At 35.6% G+C, this 14634-nt stretch overlaps 1 protein-coding gene across 1 annotated transcript in view; it reads left to right on the top strand.

The window, feature by feature from the left end:
• The window catches only part of MCCC2 (methylcrotonyl-CoA carboxylase subunit 2), a 36266-nt gene that overhangs the window by 8765 nt on the left and 12867 nt on the right, over positions 1-14634 (top strand). The window contains exons 7-11 of the mRNA XM_041486419.1: positions 904-1016; positions 5925-6038; positions 11752-11816; positions 12706-12805; positions 13717-13812. Coding sequence (XP_041342353.1) covers positions 904-1016; positions 5925-6038; positions 11752-11816; positions 12706-12805; positions 13717-13812 — 488 coding nt within the window. The remainder of the gene's footprint in view (positions 1-903; positions 1017-5924; positions 6039-11751; positions 11817-12705; positions 12806-13716; positions 13813-14634) is intronic.

Below are 14634 nucleotides of genomic sequence, written 5' to 3'. Positions count from 1 at the left end.
TTCCAGTTGATTTGAGCAGTGCAATAAGAGGGAGCACTTTGTAGTCAGCACTGTGCTGACCATGTAGTTTTCATGTTGTTTGAACTGCCTTTTCCACCAGTGATAACAGCTGCCTAGGTGCTAATTCTCATGTGGACACCTGGTGCCATTTGCCACTGAGTCAGTCACTGGTGTGGACATTTTGTTTTGGCTGCAGTCATGTAAGATGAGAGTGTGCATACAGACTGGTGGTTGTACGTAAAAATTAATTACCAGGAGCCAGAGTTCTCAGAGATGCTTTATCTCCCTGTGCATTTCCTCATAGTCTTCTGTCCTTTGGATACCTCTCATGACAGGTTGTATTTTCATTAATTGGGAGCAGAGAGGTAGCTGCTGTTGGAGACCTGTGAGCAGGAGGATGTATCCTGAGGCAAGGGCACATAATAAATGAAGAATCCTAAAGATTGTTTAATGTCTTTGTTGTGAAGTTTAATCAAGCTGTGAAAGAATAGAGGCAGCACCTTTTGAACTTGGTGGTGATTAGCTCTGCCTTTTCCTGGAACTTGTGACAGAATTGCATTAGAATAGTCGAGTTAAAATTGTACATTAAAAGTGTTCTTAGTTTAAATATTTTGCAGCAAGATGAGTTTAAAAGTTTGTTTAGGAAGGGATGGTTGCATCTTTAAGCATGTCTGAGTTTATTTTCCATGAAAGTCATTGGGATGGATGTTATTTTGGAGAGGAGTGTTTACTGTTTTTCTTCTTTATTTTTCTAAAAGGAATGTTCTATTATACCTACATTCATGGAAATATATACAGTATTAGTGATAGTAATTGCTGTATATTTTAGGTAACATGCAGATACTTTACCAACAAGTATGTAACACTGTTCAAAGCATGCTAACATAATTTGATTCATTCTAGTTGATTCAGGAGGAGCAAACTTACCTCGGCAAGCAGAAGTATTTCCAGATCGAGATCATTTTGGCCGTATTTTCTATAATCAAGCAGTCATGTCCTCACAAGGAATTCCACAGGTAATTTGCTTTCATCTAAGAATTAATGTACTAATTATTTTTTATGCCTGCTGCCCTTACCTCTTTTCAAGGCTTTTCTCCATGTTTTGTTTCTGATGGCATTGTGTTTTGCTAACCTGATGGCCCGGTCTGGGGCTTGGAAGCACTGAAAACACAGTACCTGTCCACAAAATTCATTATAGTTTTGAAGAACCTGTCTAATTTCTTAGTTTTAGTGTTAATGATTTGACCTACCTACTCCTGTCTGGGAGTAGGGGAGAAATGGACTTGGGAACATGGTATGAAGGGCCATTTGAGAAAGCACTAGAAAATCTCTTGGAACAGTTCTGCATCAGCACTGCAAAGGTGAGGACCCCCTTGAGGGTGGCTAATAAATGAGACATATTTTCCACTAACAGGGGTATGTGTATATTTATAAAAGCATTTTATACTCTGATGTGCTTTATGCTGAAACGGCCCTAATAATAAGGTTATTTTCTAATGCATTAATGATGCACTGAATTACTGTTAGTCACAGTTCCTGGATTTAGAAGTGCTTTTGTGTCATGGTTCACTCAGTAATATATAGGGATCAGTTTTTTGATGCAGGTGGTGTGCTAGGGAAGCAAAACCACATGTTTTGCTGAATCTGTTACTCATGAGGAATGTAAAATATTTGAAGATTGCTGATGGGCAGCTATGGCTGCAGTGACAATGAAGGGTAGGATGTACCGTCCCAATGGAGTTGAGAAAGACAGGTCACAGTATAAAGACTCTAAGGGAATTGTTAGCAGGGACCTCTGAGAAGCTGCCAGGGAGGGTGGAAAAATCCATGATCTTTGAAGATAACCTACTGCAAATAAAGGAGCACTACAGAAGAGCAAACAACTGGGTAATTCACAACCTACAGAGCTGCTGTCTACTCAGTCACCCCCTACCTCTTTGTATGGTTTTGTAGTCCTCTCTTATACTTACCTTATACTCCCTTTTGCAGACCAAAAAATTCGGGCTTACTTAGCTGTTCTTCCTGCAGTGTTCCACACCTTTGATGGTCCTAGTTCATCTTCTTTTCCCGATCTTACTGTATCTTTTTTAGCATGAAGGAGGCAGACCGCACCGACAGTCCTTAGAACAAGTCAAAAAAAAACCAAATTGTATGGAACTTCTTAGAACTAGAATTCTGAGCATTAGTTCTCAGAACTAGTCTTTTTTTCCTTTGATCACAAGGGAGAGCAGACAGCTTTCTCATTTAGCACTGAGGCACAGCAAAATTCATTTGAACTGCAGTACTCTTTCTGTTTACCAGGGGAAAGTATATACAACCTTCCAAAAAAACTGCATAAATCAATAGAAGAAATAAAGACATTGTTTGTAACCTGCATTCTTTATGGGCGTCTGCAAGTGGTCAGAGCAAAAAGAAGTTATGGTCATAAATCCAGGTTCTCTTTTAGACCTGTGATCTATATAGTCCTGACTAGATTAATCTATGGCTAATTACAGTAAGAGCTGAGGAATGCAAAACATTAAAAAATTATTCAACCTCTGTTTTCTATCCAATGAGAACAGCAAAATCTATTCTGAGTGAGAAACAGGTCACACATACTGTGGAACTTGTGATGACAATATTTATTTTCAAGAAAAAGTTCTCTACCACACTTTGAAATCCTGAAAAAGCTGATCATTATCTTAGCAAAGGACTGGGATACAGTTTAATTTGTAGGTGTCTGCAGTGGAACCTGAGGTTCTCCCAAGTTATATGTCAGAGCAGTTATTTCACTCCATGTTGTCTGAGACTGGGCTGTCACACAACTAGAGCCCATGACACAAATCCCACCATAATACCATTATCCAGTGTTCTTTTTCAGAAGGAATACAACCCTTGAGAGATGATTGTTACTGGATTCTGCTACCCTGAGGTTCAGGAGCACATGGTTCTGACTACTCACAAAAGAGACTCCACTGGAGCCTTGGGCAGGGTTTCGGGGCGGGAAGGAGTTAGTAGAATCCAATACTTCGAGGGTGAAGCAGAAGCACCAGTGAAGGATACAGTATTCAGTCTGACTCCTTACATAACAGATACTGGCTCTGCAGGATTTTTGTCGAAACTGCCTGTGTTACCTTGATACCTTTTTGGCACATTTTGGCAGCAAGAGTTCAAATCTTCAACCATCTTTTACTCTTCCAAAGAATCCTGCAATCCATTGCCTCTATAAAAATCCAAGGCTGAAGATTTCAACAATGCACTAAGTCTCTTTAGGAAATATGACATAATTTACCTTCTGCAGTTCTTTCCAACAGTAGAAGTGGACCAGTTATAGTGATTAGGTAGGTGTCTAGAGAAAAGCAGTGTTTTGTTAGAACAAAAATGCTTAGGAGAAAAATACATTTTGTCATCATATAAGACTCCCTGATAGATCTAGATTGGTCCTAGTGTTTTTGTGTAACAGCAAATGCCAAAGGAGTGATGTTTTGCTGAATTATCTTTTTTGGAGACATTTTGGAAAATCTTATTTTTCCTAGAGACTTCAGTCATGATCTGCTTTGGGAGAAATGATTTTTAGATGTTATGTCAAAGATAGATGTGTATACCCAGCTTGCAAGGCTGAAATTACTGATGTTGGGCAGGACCTTTCTAGAAATGCTTGACCCTCCAGTCATGCTCTTGTTTCCAGCATATCTTGAAAGGTATTTTACATACTTGTAAAGTTGTATTAATAAGTTGAATTTGTTTTTCTTTCAATTACCATATGTGTTGTATTAGGAGTAATTGTGTTCATATACAATAAGAACTAAATATAAGAAAGATTTGTCTTTTAATAAAACACATTTCTGTTTGTTATGACACTAATGAAAGTTACATTTTCCAAGTAGGACACTGATGAATGTTTATCTTTCTTTAAATATTTATGAAAGACTGAGAAAAATGTTTTACTGAAGCACTTTCTTTATTTAAAGGATGTGATAAGGGTGCATTTTGTTTGGGAGATATATCTGCTTTGTTTTATTTCAAAGAGGCATTGTTAACATTTGTAAATCTATTATTGGTCCTGTGCTAACAGACTGTGGTAGCTAGAACCATCTTCCCTGTCTGAGAACATGTTTCTTTAGAAAATGGGATTAGGAAATTATGCTCTCTCTGATGTCCATTCTGGTCAGTTCTTCCAAGATGAGAGTCTGGATATTGTTAGTTTGCTACCTGGTGGTCTATGCTCTGGCTTGCTTGAACTTCTGTTCATCAGTTCATTAGTTCTTCTCAATTTGGCCCTTAAAGTTCTTGCTTTTTCCTCCCTCTTTTGTTTTCTAGTTGCTGATAGTGCTTTTAATTTCCCCCTCCATTTTTACCTGTGACTAATTTATTATTCACCCACTACAGCTTAAATTACGTTGTTGTCTATATAGGTGTGAATCAGACATCTGTGATTAGCTCCTCATTAGCTGCTTCCTGAGCTCTCTCACACTCATATGCTGCATGGATGTAATGAGGGATGGATCAGTGGATATGAAATAGTATGTGCACTCAAGACTGTTGACTTTTATTGAACACAAGAATTTCTTTGCAGCAATTTAGAAAATTAAGTCAGGATGTAGGACATTATTTGGAAATTTAACAAGTTTTATTTTTTCCAGTAGATACATATTCCAGTTTTTATGTTGGAAAAAATTAACAACTGAGTTAAAGTTTAAATGCAGGCACATTTTATCAGTGTGAGCATGGTGAAATTAAGAATAGAAAAAACCCACAAATCCTAGAGGGAAAAAAAGAAATAAACTTGTTTACACCAAATTTCTCCCATTTCTAGAGACTTATGTTATTTTTGAATTTGTCAGGAGTTATTTATTAAATGCACAAGAGAAGTACTGCAGATTAATCATGTGACTCTGAATATATATAGTTTCAAGATCCTGAAAACTGTTTGCTGAAAAGGCTGTTTAATTTGATGATAGCAAATTGACATAGTTCATGTGGTCCTTCTTTAGATATTCATAATGTGATTTAGAAATTTTACTTGTCTATATACTGCTTTCTTCTTCTAAATTATCATGTAACAGAGAACGCTAATTGATGTCACCTTAGAAATATCTTGAAACAAACAACATAAAATAATGTTGTTTTCTGAGGTTTTTTTAGTGGTGTGTATATGTGTGGTTGTGAAAGAAACTTTGCCTTTTTCATATGAGTATTCCTTTTCTTTTGCTCTACAAGTGTCTTAAAATGGTCTTTGAAGATGCTCCTATGAAAGAGAAATTGAAAAACTTAATTTCCATTATTGTCTACAACTACAGTATTCATCATATCTGGGGTCAAGTTAGTTTTGTAAAAGTATCACCAAGGTAATAGTGGTAGAAAATGTTCACTGGGTAGATGTTCCATTCAAAATTAGGCAAAAGGATGAAGCAGAAATTATTCATGTTGAAGCCTATAATGAGATGCTCAACACATCTCAAAAGGGCAAAATTAATTAGTTGATCCATTGAAGACCTGAAGTAGCATACTAAGAGGTGGGGGAAATTTCCTTCAAAGGATGTTAACATTGGTGCAATTACATCAGTAAGCAGTAACTGAAGCCCTGACTTAAGTGTAAATACCAGGAGAAACCTATAGCTTTTAACTTTTACTGTTCATGAGTAAAACTAAATTCCATGGTAGAATGTGTGTCTCTTCAAACATATCACATACCTAGATCACAGTACTTCATATATGAGTTTTCTAGCAGGGTAGTCTGAAGATCATAGTTCTACAGACTGTTGAAAATGGAAGATTCCTTATTTTTTAAAGAAATGCTAAAACATAAAAAGTTTGCTCTATTAGACAGAAATAATCTTGCAGTGCTGTCAAATGACCTGTATTAAAATACATAATGTCATGTGACTTTGCTATTTTTAAGTGAAGGACAGTTCATTAACTTTTGCTTTTTGTTTTCCTGATAGATAGCAGTAGTCATGGGATCCTGTACAGCAGGAGGAGCATATGTACCTGCAATGGCTGATGAAAGTATTATTGTTGGCAAACAGGGAACAATATTCCTGGCAGGACCACCTCTGGTAAGGATGCAGAAGTTTCTAGTGACTGGCCTCTCTCCTCCCCCTCCCCCCAAATCATGCTGTGATAATTGTACATCTTAAACAATTGAGTAATTTCTTGGTGAGGTATTTCTAGATACTCTGTAGCTTAGTTTGTATTTTTAAGTATATCTGAATGTTTCTATCCTAAATCAAATCTCTTTTGTTCATTAGAGGTGTATATATATAAAAATCAGACTGTGTCCAGGTGTTTTTATAGTACTGTTTTTAGATTGCTGTGCACATTTTAAAGAATAAAAATTGTTTCTATATTCAATTATGTACTCTTTAGGTTTGACACAAAATTTGAAAAAATCACAACCATGTGTATTGTATCTGAAAGTGAAGATCAAAGAACTTCTGAAGCAGGACTGGTCTGCTTCTGTATTTTTATGTCAGTTTACTGCCAAAGGAGGCATGCTTACAGTGGAGTTTGTCCTAGTTCTCTCTCTCTCTCCTTCTGTCCTTCCATCCTTCCTTCCTTCCTGCAGTCTTTTGTAAGGAAATTGTTTCTAATTCCTGTGAATTAAACCTTGCATTATTGTGGCACTCATAGTGGCATTTGTGACTGTAAAGTACTACAGTATAAGAGAGCTTTAAAATTACAGTAGCTTGGCACAACAAAAGGAATGCTTGAATGTGACTTGTTATTTTAGACAGTCTAGGCTCAGTTCTATACCAATACAAATAATAATACTATGTTGTCAGTCTTTTGCTGACAAATATTCTACTTAATAGAAGCTTTATGAGAAAAAATGAATTTTTAGTAATAAATGTTAGTGCTGGAACTAAGGGAGCATCATTCATCACAATTATTCAAGTCTCAGTGAAACATGGCTGGATAAACTTCCTTTTTTGAAATAGTCAAATATGTGTCAAATTTACTATACAAACGGGTCTGAGGCAGCACAATGGCTCTGTTTTGGTTACAGTCTTTTGGGAACTTTAGGGTGTTCTTCCTGTGACAAAGCCAAATGTAAATCTAATGTCTTTCAAGAGTCCTTCCATCTAGAGCATGCCAAAGTGGAGAAATTGCTTTGTAACAGCATTGCTAATGAAGATACTGCTCCATTGGTTCCTCTAGTAATAGAGGAGGCAAAGTCTCTTGGAAGTCACTTCCTTCAACACTTAAAATACTAGGAAAATGTGGTGTGTCCCATTAAATTGTGGGAAAACAGACGCTAACAGATTTATTTGTTGACTAGTTCCTAAGGCATGATTGTGTTACTCTCATTAAAAGTATGAAGGACTCATCCTTTAATGTGATTTAATGTTTACCTGCATAGCTTTTCTCTCATTTCCACAGCATATTTTTGTATTGCTTTCTTTTCCTTTAAAATTAATTTTTCCCCATTGCGTCATCTTGTTTATGAAAGTAGATTTGGCATTTTATACTTCTTTCAAAGTTCGGTGTATAGATGGCTTTTAAATTCTTGTGCAGTTAAAAAAAAAACGAAAAGAGAAAAAAGGAAGGAAAAAAGTCTTACATTTGTACATCTTAAATAAATTCAGAATTAAACTGGCATATGGAAGGCAGGGGCATGGGACACGCACCTGAAAGTACAAGGATACTTTGTTCCCCACCCTAGTAAAAAAAGGCATTTAATTTGAAGTAATTTATTATTTTAGTGGAGGCTTTCCAAGTTGATAAGAAGAACAAAGTAATCAGGAAAAGCAGATGAAGTAATGAATAGCAACTATGCAATGTAATGGTAATTTATTTACTGCTTATTAGGATTTTGTTGTTAGACATTTGACAGTAATTGTTTCCAATGTTCTACCTAGGCTTCTGTTCATTTTTATCTTGTTTGTATTCGTGTTTTTCTGCTTGTTTCCAGGTAAACGTAGACAAATAATCTTCAAAATTAAGTAATTCTCTATAAATATATCCCTGTAATTTAGATATTTGGAGTTTCTTGCTGAAAAGTGGCATAAACATGAAGGAAGATACTATTTGAGAATATTTGTTGAGTAATGTGATTTATACATCTTTCATTTGAGATAAGAAAAGTAGTGTGATGGAAGACATGAACTTTGTACATCGGAGTGTTAGTAGGTTTGTTACTATAACTAAGAGCAACTGCCCTGGTTGCAGGAGCACCTGAGCTGTTCAAGTACAAACCTTTTCAAAAGGGTTTCAGTAAGTCATCTAATACCCAGTATGACCCAGAAAACTGGATTGGAAGATTAAAAACAGAGAACGAGATGCTTGTTCTCTGGGAATGGTAATTGTTTGACATCACAAGGCAATTTAGATCATATGTGTGTGTCACTGAGATGTAGCTTGTGAGACTTTTGCCAGGATAGATATCTGGAAAAGAATGACCCAAGTCAGGCCTCAAGGGGAAGACTCGACTAGGCAAGTCAGTGACTGCAAGGGTGCTGTGAAGTTAAAAAGTTTTAAACTCTTTTCCCACTTTCAGAGGAAGATTTCACAACTATCCTCCAATTTAATTTGTTTCTTAGCAACCTGCAGATGTAATGATCCTTATCTTTGTGCGTATATGTCAAACTTTATTATCTCTACCTGTCAGCCTTTTTGTTCTGTAAAGCTTTTCATATTCTCACTGAAAATATTCTATTTGCCTTCTTCTAAGCATCAAAACTACTTCAGCCTCCCACAGAAACTCCCATTCCGAACTGTAGCAGATATTGTAGTCGTTACTGAGTAAGCTGTGTTCCCCAAAACGTCTTTCCCATATGAAGGAAATTGGATTGGATTTTATTTCTTACCTGCCTAAAACAAAACATCCTGAGGAAGTGAAGAAAGAAATATCCTTGATGTTACTTATAATTAGTCTTGAGATGCGTATGATAAAAAACATATGAGTTGTACGTACAGTCCACCATCTAAAATGGAAGTTTTCTTGGCCTCCTTTTTTGGAAAGGTGAGGAGTAATGACTACATAAAAATACAGATCTCAATAGAAGAGGACAGTAGTCCTCTTCAATAGAAGAGTCACAGTAGCAGTAATATTCAGGGCCATTCTTCTGGATTTGCTCAAGTGGAATATCTGTATCCTTATCTTTGGCAGTACTGCTTGGTAGTTCAGGCTATCATGTAGACCTATAGGCTGTTGTTCCAGAAGCTTCTGATTCTTCCTTACTGAGGTAAAATTTGCTACTTTCTGTGCTCAGATGTGAAAAAAAGTCTGGTAAAAAGAGGGAATAAGTTTTTCAAATTCATTTGCATTTATGTACTGGGGAGTTTCCTGCATATTGACCTCATCTGTTGTGGAAAATACATATTATAGCCTAAGTTTATGTTTATAGCTTTCAATAATTTCTAGCTGAAATATCTTGATCAGGTGTTTCTTAGAAAATGCCCACATGTATTTTTGAGACTCTTACTTGCAGTTTATTAGAATTTAAAGAACTTTAAGGTAACTTCAACCACTAACTCTAAGTAACTTTAACTGTTACTTAAAACTGCAGTTTGTAGAATGCTCTGCTCCACTGCTGTATCTGGAAAGGTAATGGAGCAAATACTGGTTCTCACCTACTCTGACAGAATAAGACACATTTGGGCTGCAGGGTGCAGCTCTGGGCGCTCCAGAATGAGCCTGAGTTAGCCAGTGAAAATCCATTAAGATGATGGAGTGGAGCATCTGTAAAATGAAGAGGATGTGAGAGAGATTAAACTTTTCAGTCTGGTGAGTCGTAGGGCAAATCTATGCATACCTTGCAAGAGGGAGTAAAGATAGCCGAGTGAAGCTTCTTGCTGGTACCCTGTGCTAGGTCAAGAGGCTGCCAGGCACAAACTGAAATACAGGAAGCTCTGTTTAGTCGTAAGAAGACATTTGCTGCAAGGCTGGTCATGCCAGACCAAGTTGTCCAGAGAGTTTATGGAGTCTCCATTCTTGAGCTATTCGAAACTCATGGTCATTACATAGTCATTAACAACCTTCTCTGGTTGACCCTGCTAGGAACAGAGGAGTTAAACTTTGCAATCTCCCATGGTGGCAGACTGAGTCCACAGCTCCAATATTGTGATTTGGAGAAGGAAAACTTCACCTCTGTGGAAAAATAAAAAAGCTGTTTTTGAAAAATATTTTAAAATTAATCTCTGGATTTCCATGCCAGTGGAAATGATTGCACTATTCAGCTTTGTGCCAAGTTCTGCAGTAGTTAATAATTTGTTATAACTGGTTGCATAATGACAGATGTATGTAATTATTTCATAGAATCATAGAAAGAAATCATATAATCAAATGATAGAATCACTTATCTTATAATACACCCTAAAGGTCATTGAGTTTGGCCATTAACCTCACACTGCCAAGTGTACCACTAAACTGTGCATGAAACCCTTAAATGCCATGTCTATAGGCATTTAAATACCTCCAGGGATGGTGACTCAGCCACTACTCTGGATAGCCTGTTCCAATGCTGCATAACCCTTCCAGTGAAGCAATCTTCCTCACTTCTCTTAAAAGTATCTTATGTTCACTGTTTAATGAAGACTCAAGTTAATTATGTCCCTGACAGAAACATTCCATTAATTAGTATGCCACACCTTCATAAACCATGGGTAATTCAAATTTCAAAGCAAGAATCCACTGTTGAAAAAATATGTATACTTAAATTTGCAAACTTGACAGTTTGGAAGTGTGTGTGAGAATATATATATATGTATTTATATAATTAGTGTGCTTTATTTTTAGATATGAAACTTGGAAACTGAAATCTGTTTTGGTAATGATGATAGTTTTCCCTTCCCTTGCTTGTACTCTACCTCTGTAATCTCTGTGGGTGATGAATGGTTTCTCCAGCTTCCAAGGAATCCTTTTCAAAGCACTTACTGTAGAGTAGAAATGCCTCAAGAAGTCTTCTGGGTTTTTTTTTAACCCCAGTAGTAAATGATACTATTTTGTTTAAAAAGGAGACCATTCACTTTTAAATTACCCTTTCAGGTCTAAGATTACACAGATCTAAGCTTTGGATTCTGCAGTCCAGGTACTTTTACAGAGACATTGTACTTGATCCAAGCAGTTACGTACCACTCATACGCTCTTTTAAGGAAAATTATTATTACTTAATTATTGTGTATTTACTGGAAGGTTTAGAAAATAAAAACTTCTAATGGTTGTTTAAACTACTAATGTTAGTATTTAATAGTAATAATAGTACTATAGTATTTAAATTAATATTACTAATAGTGCTAATTAATTCATTATTAATAGTAATAATAGTACTAATAGTCTTTAAATTACTATTTAAATTAGTAAGTTAAAATTCACAGAACTGTTTATGTAGAGAGAGCAAAATTGAAAAATCCTAGGTTTCTGGTGTATTGTCTGCTTGAAACAATGCTTGGAAATATCCCATTTGAAATATCATAGTAAGTGCTGAGAAAATTTTTGTGAAAGAGCGTATTTATGAATCTGAAGGATGTGTCAGTGTATGCACACAAATGATGAACGCAGCAGTAAGTATAACAGTGGGGAGTATCTTTGTAAATAAAAACTACATATTAACACTAGAATAAGTATGCAAAGTCAAAGGAAAAAAAAAGAAATTTTTACAAGATTCAGTGCTGTCATATTTTGATGCTCTGAGGGAGAGTAGACAGGGAAATATGATTAATGAAAAAGCATTTTGCAAAGATCTCTGTTATTACTGTACCTAATATGGTATAAATATTAATGCAGGACACATGTCAACTGTGAAGCTCATTTTCCTTTCCTTGTGTTAGGTTGAAGCAGCAACAGGTGAACAGGTATCAGCAGAGGATCTTGGAGGGGCAGATCTTCACTGCAGGTTTAAAGAAATATTTTCCCAGAGTTAATTTCTTCCATATTGTAGACTTTACTTTTCCCTTCCCCTGCCCTTCCCTTCTTTTATTTTATTTTGGGTTTAGACCTTCCTTAAGCTGTGTTTACCTTTTGAAAATTATTTCTGTGTTACCTGATGCTGACTGATTGTTTTATTGTTAGAATATCACAGTTATTTTGTGTTACTCTAGTTAGCATTTTTTCCTTCATTTACTGCTTTAAAATGCTCACGTCTAGTGTACTTCAGCATCGTGCATAATATGGAGGACTTCAATGAGTGTTAACAGAATAATATGTATTGAGAAAGATAATACATTTTGCAGATTGTATCTTTCTTACTGTCATGTAGAATTCACTACAAGCAAGATCAAAATAGCTTGTGCTTTTTGTAAAAAATACTTCTCATCAAAACCAAAAAATATGTGCACTTTCAAGTTCTGCAATTAATAACAAAGAAAATTAGGTATTTTTGCACAGGAAGCTAGGCTGTGCAATTGCTTATTTTTTACTTCAATTTGAAGTGAATAAAGAATTATTTTGAAGGGCAGTTCATGCCATTTTTATAAACATGTTTTCCTTTATAATTGAAATTAATTTTTGCTGCATATGAACAATGCTTGTTATATTTTATATTGCCATTTAGATTTTTTATTTCCTGCATTTTATTTCATGACTGATAACTTGAATGTACTATTTTGAAGAAAAGGTCTGGCATGGGATTTATTTTTAAAGTAACTTCATAATAAAACACAGCTGAATTGTTTCATCTATATTGTCAAGGTCTTAGAAGCTTTAAAATGTCAAGTTTTCATTGCCTAATTTATGTTGGTTTTCTCCCCCAAAATATTAATCTTGCTATTGTTGTTTATGTACAGAAAATCTGGTGTAACAGATCATTATGCTTTGGATGACAATCATGCACTTCATCTGGCAAGGAAAGTTGTAAGAAGTTTGAATCTCCAGAAGAAAGTAGATGTAAGTCTACAGAGTCTGAAAACACTGCACTGTTGAAATTAGGAATGCTTTTCTTTGCCTGATTGATATAACACTTGTTTTATAGAAGACATGTTTGTCTATGACTTTACAATCTGAAAATGAAAATTATGGTCTTGTCCTTAAAGATTTCTCTGATACTTCAATTCTGCAATTATATTCCTGCTGTATTATTCCTAGTAAAACTACTGGGATTAAATGCAGGAATGAAGCAACTGGAAGAGTGCTTCAGAGTTGCAGAATTACACTTAAAGATTAATCCAGTCTTGCAAGATACTTCATTTTAAACTCACATGATCGTTTTCTGTGGAGTTAAAATTAGATACCTGCTAAAGCATCTTTTTGAGTAGACATTTTCTGGGATTATTAAGGTGTTGAAACCAAGGTGATAGACCTGTATCTTGACAATGAATTGTATTGATTTAAGAATTCCTTGTAGTAAATGGCATGGATAGCATATGGGGGTGTAATTGCTGTATTTTATTATAGTAGGAGATATGAGAGGGTGAATGGAAGTTCAAGGAAGGCAAGATACTGCATTCAGTTGTGTGACAAAATCTTCACCCATTTTTCAGAATACTGCCTGCCTTAGAAGGCACAGGGGGAAAGTAAGCAAATAGGAGGACATGCCTAATTTTTTTATAACATGGAAGAAGTGGAGCACATGTGGAGATATATGCAGGAGTAGGAAAAAGGTAACAGTAAGTGAGAAACTGTTATCAACCTTCAGTTTAGGAAACTTGGTCTTTATGCAAAATGACAAGCCAGTACAGGCATTTTAATGTTGTTGGTGAAGAGAAGTCTGTGCTCAAGGAAGTTGACAAATTAATGGTTTGAATTTTTAAATCATAATGTGAACTTTGTTGTGTAAATTGTTTGTTAAATTGCTGTAGGTGACTATAGAACCATCAGAAGAGCCTTTATTTCCAGCTGATGAAATATATGGAATAGTTGGTGATCAGCTAAAAAGACATTTTGATGTCAAAGAGGTATGAGTATTAATGCAAGATCCCTATGCCCATACATACATGTATCCATTTTCTTGCAGGAAATCACTTTTTGTGTTGTCATAATGGATAATATCTGATTTGGGTACTTACTTCTTTATGGTTTTGTCCAGCAGATGCATTGCAGTAGCAGTGACTTGTTGAAAATATAATTGGTTTAGTTATACTTTAGAGGTGGATGAGCAAGTATGAGAGATTGGTAACATTCTGAAAAAGATGACAGAAATGGGAACTCCTTATTGGCAAAGCATTCTATAGACTTGCCCAGGGATATGATGGTTTGCTTTTTCTGTCAGTCCTGTGAAAGATTCTTTAAATATTTATGGAGTATAAGCACACCAAACATTTGAGCCTTGTCCCAACTGCATATAAAGACTATTGTACCCTGCTGCAGGTTTAGTGTAATTATCTGCCTTGGAACCTTCATGTGAGCCAACAGGCTTTCTCATATTTACCACAAATCTCACGTTTAGAGCTTTTTTCACTACTAGCCAAGTATGTATTTTAGGAAGAGTCTTAATAGGTACCTGTCTTAAAATATTTGGCAGAAATTACTAGGATTTGCTTTGCATTAAGGGGAAAAAGAGAAGAACAGTTTCATTGAGTTTCATACTTCACTCTGAAAAGTTTGAAGAGTTTGGATTTATGTTCTTTTAAAGTGGAAATAAGTGTCTTCTGGCAAATCTTGCTAGCAGTGCATCTGTATTTATAACAAATGGCTCCTTTGCATCACAGAGAAACCTCAAATCATATCTTCATTATTTTTGTATGTTGCAAACTCAAGCAAGCCTAAAAATAATCATA

Source organism: Pyrgilauda ruficollis, unplaced genomic scaffold (genome assembly GCF_017590135.1).
Source record: "Pyrgilauda ruficollis isolate IOZ18807 unplaced genomic scaffold, ASM1759013v1 scaffold76, whole genome shotgun sequence".
Taxonomy (NCBI): Eukaryota; Metazoa; Chordata; class Aves; order Passeriformes; family Passeridae; genus Pyrgilauda; species Pyrgilauda ruficollis.
This window is presented reverse-complemented; position numbering and strand designations above follow the sequence as displayed.